Source organism: Pipistrellus kuhlii, unplaced genomic scaffold (assembly GCF_014108245.1).
Source record: "Pipistrellus kuhlii isolate mPipKuh1 unplaced genomic scaffold, mPipKuh1.p scaffold_m20_p_9, whole genome shotgun sequence".
In the NCBI taxonomy this organism is placed as follows: domain Eukaryota; kingdom Metazoa; phylum Chordata; class Mammalia; order Chiroptera; family Vespertilionidae; genus Pipistrellus; species Pipistrellus kuhlii.
Window position 1 is genome coordinate 10,443,417 of NW_023425595.1, and position 19,423 is coordinate 10,462,839.

Genomic DNA, 19,423 nt, shown 5'->3' on the forward strand with positions numbered 1-19,423 from the left:
GAGGGGTGCCCGTTCTCCTCCAGTTTGGTGTCCAACAGCCTTTGTTTCATGTAATCCCCAGAGTCCTGCAGCCAAGGCTCAGAGCAGGTGGATGCCGAACCCAACATCACCTCGTTTAGTAATGCCCCATTCCAGGTCAGCCTTGCCTCTTCCGCCACACAACACGCCTGCCTCCTCGTCATGGTGCACCAGGATCCTCCTGCTCCCCGGGGGTCAGTGTTTGCAGAGGCCAGAGCCCCGAAGTCTCATGTTGTGCTGTGCTTGCTTTGCAGACCCGGCCCCAGTAGCCTCCTTCCAATGTGAAGGGGTCCCCAAAACGCCAGCCTTGGTGCTCAAGTGGGCCTGCCCTCCCGGCACCAACAAAGGCTTTAAGCTGGGGGTCAGCAGCGGAGACTGGAAAAATACGACAATCCTGAAGGGCTGCTCCTCGGAGGACGGCACCGAGTACAGGACGGAAATCACATATTTGAATTTTTCCACCTTGTATAACATCAGCATCACTGCCTTGTCCTGTGACAAGATGGCACCTCCCTCCCAAAACACCTGCCTCACGGGCATCACAGGTGGGCTTCGTGGCGGCAGGGTGGCCTGGTGGCATTGCGGTTACCCCTGGAGAGGCTCACCTACTGGGTCTGTGCATGTGGCCTGGGATTCTGCTGGGTGTGTGTGTATGTGTTTAAATTTTTTGCTAAAATATTTGTTTTTGTTGGCATGGACTGTTAACCCAATTCTATAGAAACCCAGTCTAAAGAGGAAGAGTAAGAGAGACTCATGTTTAATGTCCCCAAAGTTTCCTTTGCTTTGCAGAATATTTCATTGCCACATTTTCTAAATAGTGAGTTCCCTTACTACATTAAAAAAAGTATTTTTATAGAAATATTCAAGTCTACAAAAAAGTACAAGGAAGTATAATGAAACCCATGTGTCCATTGTCACCCAGTTGAACACTTGTCAGCACTTGGCCAATCTTGTCTCATTTATATTCTCTCCCCCATCCCTCTCCTCTTCCAGGTTCCCCACTCCTCCCTCATGTGATTACTTTGAGGCCAGGCCCCTGGTCCTAATTAGAACTTTGTTTGTAAATCAAATGTATGTATCGCTCCATGATAGGGACTCATTTTTATTTCCTGCCAAACATAACCACGTTACCATTATCATCTCACCTAAAAATGTAGCAATACTTTTTTCACTATTTTCAGATATTCAGTCAAGATTCACATTTCCCTAGAATCCACATTAACAAGCTCCCCAGTTGTTTTGGGAAATGGGACCATTCACTGCATAGGTGCACGGGGGATCCCAGTTACTCTTTCCATGCCCATCTTTGTTTTGTTATTGTTCTTAAAGAAAATTGCTCCTCTCTTTGCTTCAGTTTCATCTGTCTTTTGCTCTCCACGTCTTTGCCAATGTTAAGTCATAGATCAGCCTGGTTGCGTTTGTTTTGCTTTGTACTATTAGACTCCTGGATATGTTTCCTTTAGGGCAGTAGTCGGCAAACCGGGGCTTGTGAGGCACATGTAGCTCTTTGGCCCCTGGAGTGTGGCTCTTCCACAAAATACCACGTGTGGGTGTGCATGTACAGTGCGACTGAAAATTTGTTGCCCATGCACGGAAGTCGGTTTTCAGCTCTCAAAAGAAATTTCAGTCGTTGTACTGTTGATATTTGGCTCTGTTGACTGAGTTTGCCGACTACTGCTTGAGGATATCAGAAAGTTTCCGGACAACTTCTAAAGAATGAGTGGTTGTAATTGTAAGGGGGTAAAAAGCCTCTTACTTCAGGGACTCTGACTTGGAAAGTGATGGAGGGATTCTGGAGACAGAGCCTTAGACTTAGAAAGGCAGACCTGGGTTTGGATTCTTAACTTCTGTAATCTCAGGAAAACTACTTAACTTCCCTGAGCCTTGCTTTCCTGAGTTGTGAAAGGGGACAATAACACCTCCCTTCAAAGACTCTTGTACAAATTGGATGAGGTAATAAAGTGTGTAGAAGACATTTACGGGTGGCCTGTGTGGCCACTCAGGTTGTGCACGGCACAGGTCCAGGGGACATGGTTCACATGGACTCTGATATGCGTGGGGCTCCCTGGATTGTGGCGTACACCACCGTGCAGGACTGTCCTGGGTCCCACTCTTTTGGAGGTCCTGCAGCACCCCAGAACGTAACAGAAACAATGGATATTGCGGGTACGTTTCTGTAGTTCTGTCTTATGATGTCATCTCCTCAGTGGGTACCAACTCCTGGGGAACAGAAACCTTGTCTGACCAGTAGGAGCTTGTTGGAGTTGGTGATGTCCGAGGCTGAAGAACGTGTGATAGGATCAAGTGCTCACCGCCGTCATTTAGTCCAGTGACTCTCACTCTTTGATCTGTAGCTCCCTTTCCTCGGATGGATTTTTATGAACACATTTACCATTTGAGTAAAAGTGGAGCTGCATTCTCTCCGAGAGAGGCAGGAAGCGTTGCCGGGTGGTAAATCAGGGGGGTGGATTAATCAGGTGTGGGATTTATAGCCAACATTTGTTGGGTGCACCCTGTGTGCTGGGGTGAGAAACACCACGGTGAGCGAGGCAGGCAGAGCCCTGGGGCGTAGGGGTGAGATGGCAGCGAGAGGGGAGCTGGGTGCCTGGAGGTGGGTGACTGGAGTGCGGCTGACAGTCTTGGGGTGGGAGGCTGGTGGGCTGAAAGGCACGGCTGCTGGGAAATGTGGGAGCCGTGGTCGGGAGTCTCCACAGTGACAATCAGAACCGGGAACACTGCCTCCAAGTGGCCTCTGCTGTCAGTTACTTGAGAGGCTGCTGAAGCCGGGTCCAGAGCTGTGCAGTCCCATGGAAAACAATGTGACCCTCATGTGTAATATGATATTTCCTATTAGGACATGTTAATATAATTCAGATTTTTATAGGAGGCATATTAAAAAAAAGTAAAAAAGGAATAACTGCTGTGAATTTCAATCACACTTTGTTGAACTCCGTGTATTTAAAATGTTATCATTTCCACATGTAATCTGTGTAAGTGAGCTCAGAAGGCTCCCACCACTTCCTTCCCTGCTCCTGCTCCTGCTCCTGCTCCTGCTCCTGCTCTGGGTGAGCCTGGCATTCTGTGCCCAGAGCCAGGGCAGGACTTGCTGTCACTGCCAATTCGGTGCTTAATAATTGTTCCATTTTTGGTTTTGATGCCGATGATCACATTTGTGTTGTTCTGTTTCAGACCCCCCTCCTCCAGATGAGTCTCCCAATATTACGTATGTCAGTCACAACTCGGTGAAGATCAAGTTCAGTGGGTTTGAAGCCAGCAATGGGCCCATCCAAGCCTATGCTGTCATCCTCACCACGGGGGAAGGTAAGGAGATCATTGTGGGGTGAACAGCCAGTGAGGGATGCCCTGACCAGGTCCCATATCTGTGCCCACTGAGGCTCACGAGAGATAGAAATACAGTGTAGCCCACGCTTGGCACTCAGATGGGGTGGGAGGGGGCCGGCTGTGTGCCTGATGATGTAGGTAGGTCAGGGGTTGACAAACTCTCTATAAAGGGCCAGACAGGAAATATTTGAAACTTTGCAGGCCTTACATCTCTGTTGCAACTGTCCACTCTGCTCCTGTGAGAGCAGGCATGGAAGATTCAGAAAGAATGAGTGGGTGGTTCTAATAAAATGCCATTGACCAGAACGGGTCGCTGGCGGATCTGGTGCATGGACTGTACCTTCCCGACCTCCGATCTAGGTTTTTCAACACAGGGTCTTATCTTTTGGGTGGCAGAAGGTGTTCTTAAGCAACTTTCTCTGTCTCTCTGTCTCTCTGCCCTCTTCACACATGCAAATGCACACGCACAAGCCATCAGCACAGCATGACTTTCTCTTGAAAGCAGGCACAATGATTTGCATCTGTAGTGGGAACTTGCGAAGAGCATGGCATAGCTGAGCGAGGAGGTGGAGGAAAGGCTGCCTTTTCTGAAATGCCCCAGTACATTCTCTGGAAGTAAGAAAGGAATGATGCTAGGGTGTCTGCTAGCTGCGTGGGGGTGCTTTGCACAAAGCCTGGATTGAAAATGCCAAGTGGTGGTGTTTTTTGGTGGTGGTTGGTTTTTATTTTATTTTATTTTTTTTATTTTTTATTGGTTTCAGAGAGAGGTAGAGAGATAGAGACATCAATGACGAGAGAGAATCATTGATTGGCTGCCTCCTGCATGCTCCACCCTGGGAATTGAGCCCGCAACTCCGGCATGTGTCCATCCTGGGAATTGAACTCCTGGCTCATGAGTCGACACTCAACCATTGAGCCACCCTGGCCAGGCCATGTTTCTGATGGTTCTTTAAATGTGAAGAGGGCAGTGCAGCTCCTAAAATATCAACCTGTGATACTGTCCTCATGTCGAGGGAGGTGGAGCGCGCACACACATCGCCAGGTGCACAAACCTGCAGCAAAATCTCAAGCAGTGACCTCGAGATCTTTTTCTGCCCACCTGCCTTTTGTTTGGAGTCTGTTTCAAATGTCTAGGCAGGTAGCTCTGAAGGTTTTCAGCCAATTCTACACTCAGGCCTCTGCCGAAAGAGGGAGGCCATATGGCATAGTGGCCAGCCTGTGCTAGATGAGGAGACACGCTTAAGTCGGATCATCTGGGTTAGACACACAGCTCCACCATGTAGGCAGTTGTGGCCTTGGGTCCTTGTCGCTTTCTGTGCCTTCATTTTCCCGTCTGTCAAAGGGGGATGGTAAACCTATGTGATGAGATTACCATGGCGGTTCAGTGAGTTCCTGTCAGAGAAGGCTGGGTGTCCTGGGCCTCCCGTGGGCTCCAGGAGGGTTGGGGTGCCTGGTTTCCCTTCTCAGCACTGGCACGGAAAGCATCCTTGAGAGGTGGCCGCTCTCATCAATGTCTCCCTGTGTCACTGTCCTTATGTGGACTGTGGGAGACCCACGTCTCCCTGCATCGTTTCCTTATGGCTTCCCTTCTGTTGTGCCTTTCTTAGCTAACCCGTCTGCAGAGGATTTGAGCCACACCTACGGAGATTTCAAAAGGGGGTCCTCGGCGACTTACGTGACGTACCTCCTAACAACGGACCAGCAGGCGCGTTCCCAGGGCCCGTCGGAAGCCCTAAAGTACGAAATCGACGTGGGGAACGAGTCCAACACCCATGGCTACTACAACGGGAAGCTGGAGCCCCTGGGCTCCTACCGGTAAGGCCTCCTGGCTCCTCCGCTGTGGGGGCTGAGCCTCCCGGCGCAGAGCTTTCCCCGCCTGCGAGCTGGACACGCTCAGCCGCCCCTTTTCCCTCTGGTCCTCCCACAGGGCGTGTGTGGCCGGCTTCACCAACATCACCTTCAGCCCCGAGAGCGGACTCATCGACGGGAACGGGAGCTACGTGTCCTTCAGCCGCTACTCGGAGGCCGTGTCCTTGCCCCAGGACCCAGGTAGGGGAAGGCCATCAATGCTTTTAGCTGTCTTGTGGGTGTGGCTGCCAGTGTGCACAGGAGGCTGGGGGTCCATGCACCTCCCGTGGGCTCCAGGAGGGTTGGGGTGCCTGGTTTCTCTTCTCAGGAGTTGAGGTGTCATTCGGCCATGAGGTTTCCCCGTCCCCTTCTCGGAATGCCAGTTGCACATCAGTCTGCAGGTGTTTGTGTGCCCACGTGCCAGGCACACAGGGGGACTCGGTGCCTAGAATCCTCGAAGGAGACGCAGGAAGCGTTTTGTCCAACTCATTTGAGAAATGAGGCTGTTCGGGCCTGGAGAGGGGCAGTGACCCCTTGTGGCTTGGGGGCAGCCCTGACATATGGTCTCAGACTCCGGGTCAGGCACTCCTGCCCTTGATCACACAGAGTGCGGTGATTTAGGAGCATCGGGAACCCAAGCAGGAATCGTCCCCTCCCTCCGGGCCAGAGTCAGAGGGACACACAGGCTGGTCAGTTTGTCTGGCTTTCACACGTGGTAGTTGCTCACGGCCGGAAAGAATTCCTCCCCAGGAGCGAAGTGCTGGGAGCCTGCACACCTGTTTCGGTGAGCGGGGGCTCCTGTCACTGAGCACGGTGCTGCAGGCACCTCTGCTCCCCCGTGGCTGTTGGTCTCAGCAGGTGAGAAGTGCACCAGTGGTTGCCTCACCAAACGGGGCTGAGCCCCAAGATGCTCCCCACTCCTACCCTTATCTGGTTGGGCTGCTGCATGCAGTTTCATTTGAAGAAAGAAAGCCATGGGTTAGAACCTGAGAATCACTGTGCTAGTCCAATCCCCTAAATTTGCCACTGGGGAGACAGACCCTGAGACCTGGGGTCTCAGTGAGTTTTAGGAGCGTCAGGGACCCAAGCCTAAGACCATATGGACCAGCAGTGAGTTTCTGAGGCCCTCCAGTTAGTGGTGAGCTGGGGACCAGTAACCCAAATGTGTAGACTAGTTTTAGGCCCAAAGGTATTAGTGTTGTGTATGTCACACACACACAGTCACACCCACCCACACACACAGTCACACCCACACACCTGCTCTCTGGGTGGAGGGCCCCCCGGTGGCTAGGGAGCACCCCCTGAAGGTGCCTCCTGTTTGGACTTCTCCCAGGTGTCATCTGTGGAGCCGTGTTCGGGTGTATCTTTGGTGCCGTGGTGATTGTGGCTGTTGGAGGGTTCATCTTCTGGAAAAAGAAAAGGTGAGCGTTGCTTACATTAATAATAACGGACTATGTCTTTAAGATAGTTTTTCATTATGGGAAATTTCACAATTGGAGGGGACAGTGTCTCGAGCTCCATGTCCCCCTAATCCACAATCTTGATTATATGAATAGTCTTATTTCATCTCCACGCCAAGCTGGGAAATTTTAAAGTCGGTCCCAGCCCCTACAGCGGGCCACGGGTAAACACCGCGTGTCGGTCAGGTCGCTCCTTTCAAACAGTGTGTTCTAGTCCACAAACCAGGTTCCAGGTGTTAAGAGATTTCCGTTTAGAGTTAGCTAGTAACTTTGGTTAAGGGCTCTGTCTCCGGCTTAGCACTATTGTCCTCATCTCTGAAGGGACTGACCACAAAGGCTTTATGAGAGCCGAGTATGAAACAGCGAGTCTCACTTCAAAATAAGGTAATGCTGCTGATACATATTTATGCACGGCATTTCCTCAAAGCAGCTCTAGGAAGATTCACCCACACTTTTAGATGGTGTAAAGAGAGGCCTCCACAGGTCTGTATAGGCAGCATTGGTTGCTTAGATCGGTAAGCTTGGTGCTGTGTATGGATTAATGCCCACGGAAAAGGCATTTTGTAGATACATGAAAGGGGCAAAGCATAGGATGAACCTTTTTTTTCTTTAAAAAAATCTAATGTTTTGTTTTTTTTTCTTTTAAAATAGGAAAGAGGAAAAGAACAACGAAGTGTCCTTTTCTCAAATTAAGTAAGTTTCCAGTGTTATGAGCTTTATTTTAAGACACTCCATCCCCCATCTGTTCAGTAACTGTTTAGACCAGTGGGCAAACTCATTAGCCAACAGATCCAAATATCAACATACAACGATTAAAATTTCTTTTGAGAGCCAAATTTTTTAAACTTAAACTTCTTCTAACGCCTTCAAAATAGACCTGCCCAGGCTGTGTTATTTTGTGGAAGAGCCACATGTGGCTTGCGAGCCGCACTTTGCCGACCATGGGTCTAGACAATATATGGTGGAAACTGCTATCACGTTTCCTGATTGACACGTTTGGCCACGATTGACCAGAAGCTCTTGCTAGCTTTGATATTCTGCAAGGAATCTGTGGGGGTCGGCCTCCTGCATTAGCTTCCAGCCATGGCTACTACGGCAGGTAGGACCATATGGACCATATCCTACCAGCACTTCCACGAATAGATATTTTGCGATTAAAAATATAGGTTACCAAGATCTAGGAGCAGAGAATTTGCTCAGAGTTACAAAGCCGAACGGTTACATCATGGGGTCTAGAGGTTGAATTTCCGAGTGCACGTTTATGAGTTTTGTAAACAATGTGATACTCAGCCCTCCGCCAACACTCCCTCCCTCCAGAAAAGTACGCGATGGATTGTCTCCTTTTGGGGAGATGTTTACTGTCATCTCCAGAGGCTTGGTTGGTTGAGTCATTTTTTTTCTAACTGCCTGTTTTTTCTTTCTTTCCCTTTCTATGGCGAAGACCTAAAAAGTGAGTAAGCTCTTGGCTTTTTTAAAAAAATAACTTGCATTTTTCTAATTTTAAACCTGGTTGAATGTATACCGTCCTCATACGTTGTTTTGTTTTCTTAGATCCAAGCTGGTCAGAGTGGAGAATTTCGAGACCTACTTTAAGAAACAGCAAGCTGACTCCAACTGTGGGTTTGCAGAAGAATACGAAGTATGTGGTTGTAAATAGTGTGCTTTCTATTGCTGCGTTTTTCCCGAAAGTTATAGAACTGCCCATTTTTGTTTTATGGTGAAGCTCTGGGTAAGAGGCGACCTCTTGGTGGGGCCCACAGCTCTTGTGTGCCTTCTGGGTTTACACTGCTGCCCTATGGCCTGGGAGCACTTAGATCAGGGGTGGGGAACGTCCATCCCCCTCCTTCGGCCCATTTGGTCTGGCCCTGCCAAGGCATTAGGGGTGAGTTAATTACATGTTTGACCAATATAGCAGGCTAATTTTTAAGTTAATCATTTTGTATGGCCTGTGAATGATGTGATAAATACCTGAATGGCCCCTGGCAGAGAAAAGGTTCCCCACCCCTGATTTACTAGTAGATGGACTTTTGATTCTCATGGTGTGAATGCCTAAAGATTATGCAGATACAGAAACTGGGGATTCAAGCTAGAGAGCTGTCAACTAAAGTATATTTGAACACTAACTAAATGGACAACTTATTTCTTTTCTTTTCAGGATCTGAAGCTTGTTGGAATTAGTCAACCTAAATATGCAGCTGAACTGGCTGAGAATAGAGGGAAGAATCGCTATAATAATGTTCTGCCTTGTAAGTTGTTTTCCCCCTACATGGTCTTCCTTTTTTTTTCTTTCTTCTTTTTTTTCTTCTATCCTTGGCCATCACTATTGTAGCAATAGAGGGGAGGGGAATCAAAATACCAACTAGCCACTTCCACAACCGCTTATTAGTCACCTACTGTGTGCTAAGCATTGTATTTTGGCATTTTTCGTTGAATCCAGTCCTCACAACAACCTTATAAAATAAGTAGTGGAATATTTATTTTGCAGATGAGGAAAATGAGGCACAGAGTAGCTAAGTGACTTGTGGCAGGACCAGGCGTGGGCAAGGTCTGTCTTTATATATATATATATTGATTTCAGAGATGAAGGAAGAGGGATAGAGAGATAGAAACATCAGTGAGAGAGAAACATCATTGATCAACTGCCTCCTGCATGCCTCCTACTGGGGATAGAGCCTGCAACCCAGACATGTGCCCTGATAGGGAATGGATCTTGTGAACTCTTGGTTCCTGGGTGGATGCTCAATCACTGAGCCATACCAGCTGGGCTGTAGGGTGGTTTTGAGGGTGTTACCTGGTTCGTGGCTCTCACCCAAGGTGCTCACAGATGTGGCTTGTATAATCTGAAAAGGTGGGGTGGCCTGGCTGAGAGCTGGGGCCCTGGTGCCAGGCTGCTTGGGTTCAATCCTTGATTCTGCCACTGACTGCACATAGCCCCTCCGTGCCACGGTGACACAGGGTGACTGTGAGGATTAAATGTGGCCGCATGTGTAAATGCCACCCTGTGTTCCCCCAAGGGGTGACAGGGCCCCTGTGCTATTTTGTTCCTCTTTTTCCTCTCTTGTATGTCTTTCTCCTCAAATGTTTGCTTTTCTCACGAGGACTTTTTTCACTCTTAAATCCACAGATGATATTTCCCGGGTCAGACTTTCAGTCCAGACCCATTCAGCCGATGATTACATCAATGCCAACTACATGCCTGTAAGTGGGGAGAGGTTCTCCGAGCACTGGCTTGTTGGGGTGATGACTTTCAGAGCTCCCCTTTCTGTTCCTTTGACATTGAATATGTGTGGCTTCCCATTTCTAGGGCTACCATTCCAAGAAAGATTTCATTGCCACACAAGGACCTTTACCCAACACTTTGAAAGATTTTTGGCGTATGGTTTGGGAGAAAAATGTGCATGCCATTGTCATGCTGACCAAGTGTGTTGAACAGGGAAGGGTAAGCATCTTTTAAAAATTATATATTAATAAATTATTAATTCTTTTTTTTTAAAACTGTGGTAGAAGGTTAAGTATCTTAAACATCAGTTGTCTTTTTAATTTTTTTCATTTGTCTTTAAAAACACACATACACTTCACCAAACATTAGCACCTCTATTCTTAGAAACTTGTTTTCTGTCTTTTTATTCTCCAAGTGAAAAGTTAAAAAAAAAACAAAAACAGTATTTGAAATAACATAAAATAAAACTACAGAGTAAAAAAAAAAATCTTTAAAAATCTGTTATATTATTACTTTCGTTTGTGGACAAATAATATTCTCTGTTCATTAAGTCACTGCTGCTGGAGTTGGCTAAGACCAGGAGGTGAGTAGATGTCCCAGGCCTCGAACAAGATGCTGCTGCTCACGGCCCAGCTCCGCCCTCCAGCTCTGTGGTTGGGTGCAGGCATCATGTCTCTAAGCAACCAGCTTTGTCTGTGAGATGGTACTCCACCAACCTGGTGATTTTCAAATGTGTTTTTTAGCCCTGGTAACTTTTTTCCTTTTTAAAAAATTATACTTTATTGATTTTTTTTTTTTTTTTTTTTTTTTTTACAGAGAGGGAGAGGATAGAGAGCTAGAAACATCGATGAGAGAGAAACATGGACCAGCTGCCTCCTGCACATCCCCTACTGGGGATGTGCCCACAACAAATGTACATGCCCTTGACCGGAATCAAACCTGGGACCCTTCAGTCCGCAGACTGACGCTCTACCACTGAGCCAAACCAGTTTCGGCTGGAAACTTTTCTTGATACAAATCTCAGACTTTCCCCCAGATATGTCTCAGCGATCTCCCTCCCTTGTGATGGCCTGGAATCCCTTGGCCGTTCCCATTAAAGATAAGATTTCTGCTAGTACTAAAACCCCATGTTTCCATAAATGGGTGCGAGGAGAATTGGAAAACATGCTGAACTCAGGAATTCTGTGCCTGAGGAATGGGACCTAATGTTGCTCTGTGATTCTTTTCCTGTAGGTTTTTTTACTTGGAGAATAGGATAGGACTCAGGTCTCCAGACCAGTAGTTCTCAAACTGGAACGTAAATCAGAATCACCTGGAGGGACGTTCCACCTTTAGGGTTTCTCATTCAGAGGGTCTGTGGGGCCCCAAGAATTGCATTCGGACCGTTCCCAGGGGCTGATGCTTCTGTTGGGCCAGCATGCCTGCTTTGAGTAGCACTGAGCTAGGGGATGGTGGAACCTGCCATCATTTCTTTTTTCTTTTTATTTATTTTTATTGATTTCAGAGAGAGGAAGGGAGAGGGAGTAGAGGAACATCAGTGATGAGAGAGAATCATTGATTGACTGCCTCCTGCACACCCCACACTAGGGATCGAACCTGCAACCTGGGCATGTGCCCTGACAGGGAATTGAACTGGGACCTTCTGGTTCATAGGTCCACACTCAACCACTGAGCCATGCTGGCTGGGCAGACACCATTTCTTTTCATGTTCTTTTCTTCCCTTTCATATAGAAGATATTTTTTCAGCCCAAGATTGTGTAAGGCCCTGTGGCAGGGTCTGGGCATGGAGGAAGGAAAGGGAGCAAAGAACAATGAAAGATGATTGCCATCTTCTTGTGGAACAGAGGGTAGGGCTTTGCTCCCCCTTCTGGTATGAGGAGAACAGCCCGTTAATGCTCATAGATTATGAATGTACATGAACGTTATGGGTCTTCAGCCCTGGGCCTCACACATGGGACATTCTTATAAGTATCTGTTAAACAAACAAAAGTGATGTACGTAACTGAGCAATGACCATGAGGATGACTTGTTCATCTTAGGTCAGGGGGAAGTAGATGATGCTGATTCTGGGTAGAAAGGGAAGGGAGCCAGTCTACAGTATTTTCTGCACAAGATGCTCCATATATGTTACTTCTTTCCTAAAACAACCCTGTGAGGCATTATCAGTATTTTATAGATGGGAAACTGAGGCTCAGGGAGCTTAAGAACTTGCCCACAATGTGGCAACAAAAATCCAGCTGGTTAAGAGCTGGAGCTGGAAGTCAGTTCCCTGTCCGTGTATGTTCAAGTTCTGTGTTCTTTCTTGGAGCAGTGGGCCAGACACTGGGATATTAGGAAAAATGCAGGTTCCATGCCTGGGTTGGAGTTTCTGGAGGTTGGACCCAGGCATCAGTTTTTAAAGCAAAACAGATCTCCCAGGTCAGTCGATCTGGTAACCAACCAGGTTTGGAAACCACCAGCTGTAGAGCATACCTTAGGAAGTTGAGTGTGTGTGTGTGTGTGTGTGTGTGTGTGTGTGTGTATGCATGTGTGCATTGTTGTTTGCCGAATGGGATTGCAGATATTCTTGGAGAGCAGTTGTTTCTTTTCTTTTTAAAATTTATCTTTATTGTTGGAAGTTTTACAGATGTTCCCTTTCCCCCCCCATTGACGCCTTCTAGCCCGCTCCCACCCCTTGCCCAATGTCTTCACCACCCTAGAAGAGCAGTCGTTTTTTTGATTTTGTTTTCTGTTCACATTTACTCACCAATTTGTAGGATCCAAGATCCTAAAATGATTTCATCCAGTCCTCTTTACCAGCGCCTATATTTGTATGGCACTTAGTGTGTCTGTGGCGGTATTGGGTGCAAATCTCATTTCTTCCAGCTGCACTTGGTTCTGGGTCAATCAGAGTTTAGTTCAGGGAACAGTCATGGAGGGGCTGCTATGGGGGCCCCAGGGGACTGGGTGGGACTGTGTCCCCTGAGAAGTTACAGCTGCTAGTTAGCGCTAACTCAATTTTCATGCAGAAATGAGTGCTCCGTGTTGGCCAGATCTGATTTTCCAAGAGAAGCCAGAAATCCGGATTTCTATGAGAAATCTTCCAATTTTTAAAAGAGTTGGCAACAGTTGTAAATTAAAACACATACAATTTTAAGAGTTAAACAGAACCCAACTAGAGGACTTAGTCCCTGATGCCAGTTGTCAATATCTGGTCTCGCTTGAGAGGCTTCAGTGATAAAAGATGGTGTGATCTCAGTCTTTGTATAAAAATGCACTTTCAGTCCTAGCTGGGTAGCTCAGTTGGTGAGAGCACCATTCCAACACGCCAAAGTTGGGTGTTTGAAATCTGGTCCGGGCACATACAAGAATCAACTAATGAATGCATAAATAAGTGGAGCAACAAATTGATGTTTCTGTCTCTGTCTCTCTCAAATCAATAACTGAAATATTTAAAGAATGCATTTTTTATTCTAGACCAAATGTGAGGAGTACTGGCCTTCCAAGCAGGCTAAGGACTATGGGGACATAACGGTGGCAATGACATCTGAAATTGTTCTTCCAGAATGGACCATCAGAGACTTCATAGTGAAAAATGTAAGTAAGAGGTCAAGATGGCTAGGTCTCCTATAAAATGACCATACATTCATTTTAGGGGTGATACGTTTTAGGTTAATGTTAACCAGTCTTTTTTATGCATTAAAAAAATGTTTTTGCTCTCTTCTTTACAGAATAAAACAATCCATATCTATACACACTCTCAGGCAACCCTTTAGCTTTACTTTCTTAAGTAGCATTTCATGTTATGAGGAATCGACGAGTATATTGAAGTTTGTGTAAGCACTTTATTAGCTGTTGCACCAAAATACAATGCTAATTTCTAGTTGTAACCACTGCTGGTGAAAGCCACCTTTCAGCCTTTTGGTTCGGGTCAGCATTCAGGCACTGCTTTGTTTCACAGGCTTTCTGATGCGACCAAGCAGCTTTTCTCTCGGGATCTACCCTCTAGTTTCTTCTTCGTTTTTAAAAAAATATGTTTTTATTGATTTTTAGAGAGAGAAGAAGGGGGCGGGGGAGAGAGAGAGAAAGAAACATCAAGGTAGGAGAGAAACATTCATTGGCTGCCTCCCATACACGCCCTGTCTGAGGACTGCACCTGCAATTCGAGCATGTGCCCTGGCCAGGAATTGAACCGGGACCCCTTGGTACATGGGCAGCACTCAAGCAACTGAACCACACCGGCCAGAGCTAACACCTCTTCTTTCTTTTCTTGGCTTTTAGAAACAGACAAGTGACAGCCACCCTCTGCGACAATTCCACTTCACGTCCTGGCCTGACCATGGGGTTCCTGACACCACTGACCTGCTCATCAACTTCCGGTATCTTGTCCGTGACTACATGAAGCAGAGTCCTTCCGGGTCTCCAATTCTGGTGCATTGCAGGTAGGCAGGGGGCGCTTCACCTGGGACCGATTTCAAAGGAATTATAAGTACGAACACTTTTGAAAAGCAAGGTCTGGATTGGATGCAGTAGGCATCTACAGAGTCAGGAAAGGCTTGGAGACGGGGCCACAACTTAGTCCCTAAACCCTGGGACAGGGAATGGCCAACGATAGCTTGTGGGCCAGATCTGGTAGGTTGACTGTATTTTTTTTTTTTTTTTTAAAACTACAATGTATTTTAATGTGATTCTTATTTATAATATTTTCTTGTAAAATATTTCAACCTTGCAAAAATATAGAGAAGAGTAACCATGTATAAGGCAGACCAGGGGACCACATGGGTTTCTTTTTGTTAATAATACATTCTAGATATAAAGTCTCCACCTACCGGTCTCCTATCCCAGGTGAATGTGGTCCTAAAGTTCATGTGCGTTATTCCCTTGCGTGCTTTTATGCTTTATTGCACATGCATATATCTCTCTGGTTTCATACAGCTTTAAACTTTTACCAGATTTTACGGTGCATACATCATCCTGCAACCTGTTGTCTTCATTCAGCATGTTGGTTTGTTATTTAACGATATCGAAACACATAATTCTAGTTTGTTTTACTAATTCACTTAAAATATTTTTTTTGACATACAAAAAACTGCACATCACTTAATATATACAACTTGACAAGCTTGGGGATAAGTGTGTGTGTGTGTGTGTGTGTGTGTGTGTGTGTGTGAATATATATATATATATATATATTTCCATGATACTATCACCACAATCTGTGTTGCTGCCTATTTTTGTGAAGTTGTCCTGGGCCACAGCTGTGCTCGTTAGTTTGAATATTATCTGAAGTGACTATCACGCCACAATGGCAGAAAGAGGCCACTGGCTTGCACAGCGAGGATAGTTACTGTCTGGCCCTTTGCAGAAGGAGTTTGCCACCCCCTCCTCTAGAACAGTGACACGAGCTTTAAAGCAAATGGGCGAATTTAAGACAGGAGAAAGGAGGAGCTGTGTTACCCCCAGGGGAATACATTGATGAAACTTGCCATCCTAGCTTATGGTGGCAACTTGACTGGGCCTGGGGATCCAGGAAGCTCTGGCAAGGTGGTTTTTGGTTTTTCTTAAAAAAAAATGTATTTTTATTGATTTCAGAGAGAAAGGAAGAGGGAGAGAGAGAGAGAGACAGAAACATCAATAATGAAAGAGACTCGTGGATTGGCTGCCTCCTGCATACCCCACACTGGGAGTCAAGCCTGCAACTTAGGCATGTGCCCTCCTGATTGGGAATCAAATCGTGATCTCCTGGTTCATAGGTCGATGCTCCACCGCGGAGCCACACCCCCTGGGCTAGCAAGGTGTTTTATGTGTGGCATTTGACTCCAAAGGAACGTTAGGATTTGGGGCCTCCGTCCCAAGCGAGCTGAGGTTTCAGGAGAGCAAACGTTCCGTGATCCTGGGCTCTGCCCTCGCAGCCTGGTCATGGAGGAGAGCACACAGCTGACAGGGCAGGGGAAGCTGGCAGCAGGGGTCACCCACCGAGACGTGCTTGTTCCCTTCCCTTCTAGTGCGGGCGTCGGAAGGACGGGCACTTTCATCGCCATCGACCGTCTCATCTATCAGATAGAGAACGAGTACTCCGTGGACGTGTACGGGATTGTGTACGACCTTCGCATGCACAGGCCTTTAATGGTGCAAACCGAGGTGAGGCCCACAGCTGTGGGACAATCCGCCCTTCCTGTCTGTTCGCGTCACACACTCGTGTTAGGCTGTGTCACCCTTCCAGATCTTTCTGGCTCCTGGCTGTGATGTAACAACTCGATTTCTTTAAGATTCTTAACTGATGTGGGCTTGAACTACCCGATACAGTGACCCATGGTACTGATATCATTGATGGCACCACATCCCTAGACAGGATCCTTACCCACTGCCACCGACTCACCCGTAATCTCAGCAGGTCCCTGAACTTTTGGCTTCCGGATTTAACACTCATAAAATTGGTCTTTGAGCTCTTTGTTTCTTCTTTTTTTTTTTTTTTTTTTTTTTTTAATGTTTTTATTGATTTCAGAGAGAGGAAGGGAGAGGGAGAAAGAGAGAGAGAAACATCAGTGACAACAGAGAATCATTGATCGGTTGCCTCCGCATGCTCCCTTCTGGGGATCGGGCCTGAAACCTGGGCATGTGCCCTTAACTGGAATCAAAAACATGACCTCCCGGTTCATAGGTTGATGCTCAAACACTGAGCAACACCAGCCGGGCTCTCTCTTTGTTTCTAAGAAGCTCTGACCATTCTTGAAATAAACTAGTGAAACAGACTTATCAAATATGAATAATATGAAATAACATAATGCTGCTTTACACATGTATATAGCCATGTATCCCAGCCCATGCTGGTGAGAGAACAGCAGGTCCATAGCTGTGGGAGGATGGTGGGCAAGTGAGAAAGGGGATGCTTGGTAGCCACGGGGCCGCCCTGAAATGTTCCCGGCGAGCCTTTGCCAGGCATGTTCCCAGCACATATATTGGGAAGTGGCCCTTCTTGAAGCTGCAGGGTGAATTGCCTCGACCAAGTTGAGAGCAGCAGGTTCATTTAGTATCGGGCTGTCGCCGTGAATATGTGCGCGGTTTTGGAGTCCAGCAGGGAACGTTCTAGAGGCCTGGAGACATGGCATGCTTTGGGGTGAGCAGTGTGGTTGTGGTGCAAAGTGTGGAATCGCCCTCTTGTGTTGGTTGGAAAAGACATTTTCTTTTTCTTTTTTTTTGGCCATAATTGCGTAGAGTAGCGGTTCTCTACCTTTGTTCCTCCTTTGAGAGAAACAGACATCTTATACCTGCTTACAAATGATTTCCAGGTCCCCTTTAAAATTTTGAAAGTAATATGAACTTAACTGAAAATAATATTAAAATGAAAAGATCCGATGAAGACAGCATTATCTAGGGGACATTTTTTCTCTTTTACTTTTTCTTTCCCACCCACATTCCCTGGAAGTAGCCAATGTTTACAGCTTGTGTGTATCTTCAGAGGCTTCTTGATGTACAGCTGCAGAAAAACACGTGTCCGTACACACACACGACCTGGAATATTCTTAAAAAATGAAACCCTATTTTATATATGATGCTGCCCTGCAGTTTATTTCCTCTTACAGCATCATGGGTATTTTCCTGTGTTGGCATATACCTCTCCTTCCTCTTTTAATGGACACTACAGAGCTGATATGCTGCCTACGGGTGGTCCCCACTGGACTCTACCTCCATCACCCCCCTCAATCCTACCCTCAGAGGGGCTGAGAATCAGTCTATTCCTTATTCTGTACATCCTCACCAGCCAAGAGAATCTTTTGGAAACGTTTATGATGTGAATGTGCTTGTGCGTTACCACCTCCACATCCTTCCTTTGCCCTTCCCCACGATCCGGGTGTTTCTCCTTGGATGTGACACCGGCACATGGCGATGAGAAAGTGGGACTGTCGGGGGCTGTGGTGGGGGCATATTCCTGGTTACCGGTGGGATGAGTTCACTTTTCTTTCCTCGATGAGCATGGAAAACCAGAAAAAGTGAGCATGATTTTTTTCTTTTTAAAAAACAGAATTTTAAAAATATATATTTTTTATTGATTTTTTTTTTTAACAGAGAGGAAGGGAGAGTGATAGAGAGTTAGAAACATTGATCAGCTGCCTCCTGCACACCCCCTACTGGGGATGTGCCCGCAACCAAGGTACATGCCCTTGACCTGAATCAAACCTGGGACCCTTCAGTCCGCAGGCCGACACTCTATCCACTGAGCCAAACCGGTCAGGGCCAGATTTTTTTTTTTTAAAGACTATTTTTATGTGATCTACATGTGAAAGCCAGGATCATGTTGGGTTGGATATATTTTAAGTGTCAGAGGTCTGTTTTTACTACTTCATCTTGGAATCTTGCTGAGGGGAGGTCTGGGGAGGCTGCCTCTCTGGCTGAGACTCAGTGATGGTGAGATTCTTGCTTTCTGGGGTTGCAGGTCTCACCGGAAAGTGGTTACCCCTGGACGCATTAACCTGAAGTATTCGCTGTGGGGCGGGTGGGGTTGGGGAGCGGGAATAATTTTGAAAATAAGGGTGGATGCTGATCTCCGGGACCTGTGCTTACTTGCTTCCTTCTTTTCCCCTTGTCCAACAGGACCAGTATGTTTTCCTCAATCAGTGTGTTTTGGATATCATCCGATCCCATAAAGACTCGAAAGTGGATCTCATCTACCAGAACACAACCGCAATGACAATCTACGAGAACATCGCCCCCATGGCCACGTTTGGACAAACCAATGGTTACATCGCCTGATTCCAAAGGAAAATCTCTGGTGTTAATGAGGTCGCCACACCCACAGCAAAGAAAGACGCCCTGAAGTGGACATGCTTTTAGATGTCTAGTATCTTAATTCTTTGATCTGTTTTGTTAGAACGAATTGAGGGTGTAAAGCTGCCCACGTAACACGTGACAGACGAAAGGTTGGGGCTGTTGGGGGCTGCGGATGGGTGATGAGCCAGTCAGCTGCATCCTGGTCCCCGGTGGGAGGAGTTCACTCTTTTCCCCTGAGAATGATGGAAAACCAGGAAACGTGAGCTATGATTCTTTTTTCTTTTCTCTTTTTCAAAACAGATTTTTTTCTTTTTAAAACAAAACAAAACTATTTTATATGATCCACATGGGAAAGCCAGGATCGTGTTGGGTTGAATATATTTTAAGTATCAGAGGTCTATTTTTACCTACTGAATCTCGGGATCTCTCTGATGGAAGATGCTTAACTGTGGACCTTGATGATGGTGCAGGGAGGGGCAGGCGGCCCTCTCCGGCCTGGGTTTTCTATTTGAACATGTGCCTTTTCTGAATTATGCTTCCACAGGCAGAACTCAGAAGATTTCTCTATTTTTGTACTGAATCTCATAATTGGACTCTGCGGAATATTTAAACGGTAGTTTAGTGTCAGAGGTCCAGCCTTCTCGGTAACATTCCTATTCTTGATTAGAGGAGGCCCCTCCCTCACTATCTCCCCTCCCCACCCCCCATTTTGTGTTCTATTCTTTCGTCCTCCCCCCCCACCCCGTCCCTTCCCCCACTAACACCTCTCCCCCCGCCTCTCATTTGT

General features: G+C 46.7%; 1 protein-coding gene across 2 annotated transcripts in view; it reads left to right on the forward strand.

Moving 5' to 3' along the window:
• PTPRJ (protein tyrosine phosphatase receptor type J) overlaps positions 1-19,366 on the forward strand; it is a 132,592-nt gene extending 113,226 nt beyond the window's left edge. For both annotated transcript variants that reach the window (XM_045577411.1, XM_045577412.1), the window contains exons 11-25: positions 273-563; positions 3,208-3,339; positions 4,968-5,175; positions 5,288-5,409; positions 6,542-6,629; positions 7,320-7,361; positions 8,110-8,118; positions 8,220-8,307; positions 8,824-8,914; positions 9,793-9,866; positions 9,973-10,107; positions 13,345-13,464; positions 14,149-14,309; positions 15,873-16,008; positions 18,460-19,366. In XM_045577411.1, the coding sequence (XP_045433367.1) occupies positions 273-563; positions 3,208-3,339; positions 4,968-5,175; positions 5,288-5,409; positions 6,542-6,629; positions 7,320-7,361; positions 8,110-8,118; positions 8,220-8,307; positions 8,824-8,914; positions 9,793-9,866; positions 9,973-10,107; positions 13,345-13,464; positions 14,149-14,309; positions 15,873-16,008; positions 18,460-18,618 (1,856 nt within the window). In that variant the 3' untranslated portion in view covers positions 18,619-19,366. The remainder of the gene's footprint in view (positions 1-272; positions 564-3,207; positions 3,340-4,967; positions 5,176-5,287; positions 5,410-6,541; positions 6,630-7,319; positions 7,362-8,109; positions 8,119-8,219; positions 8,308-8,823; positions 8,915-9,792; positions 9,867-9,972; positions 10,108-13,344; positions 13,465-14,148; positions 14,310-15,872; positions 16,009-18,459) is intronic.
• The last annotated feature ends 57 nt before the right edge of the window (positions 19,367-19,423 follow it).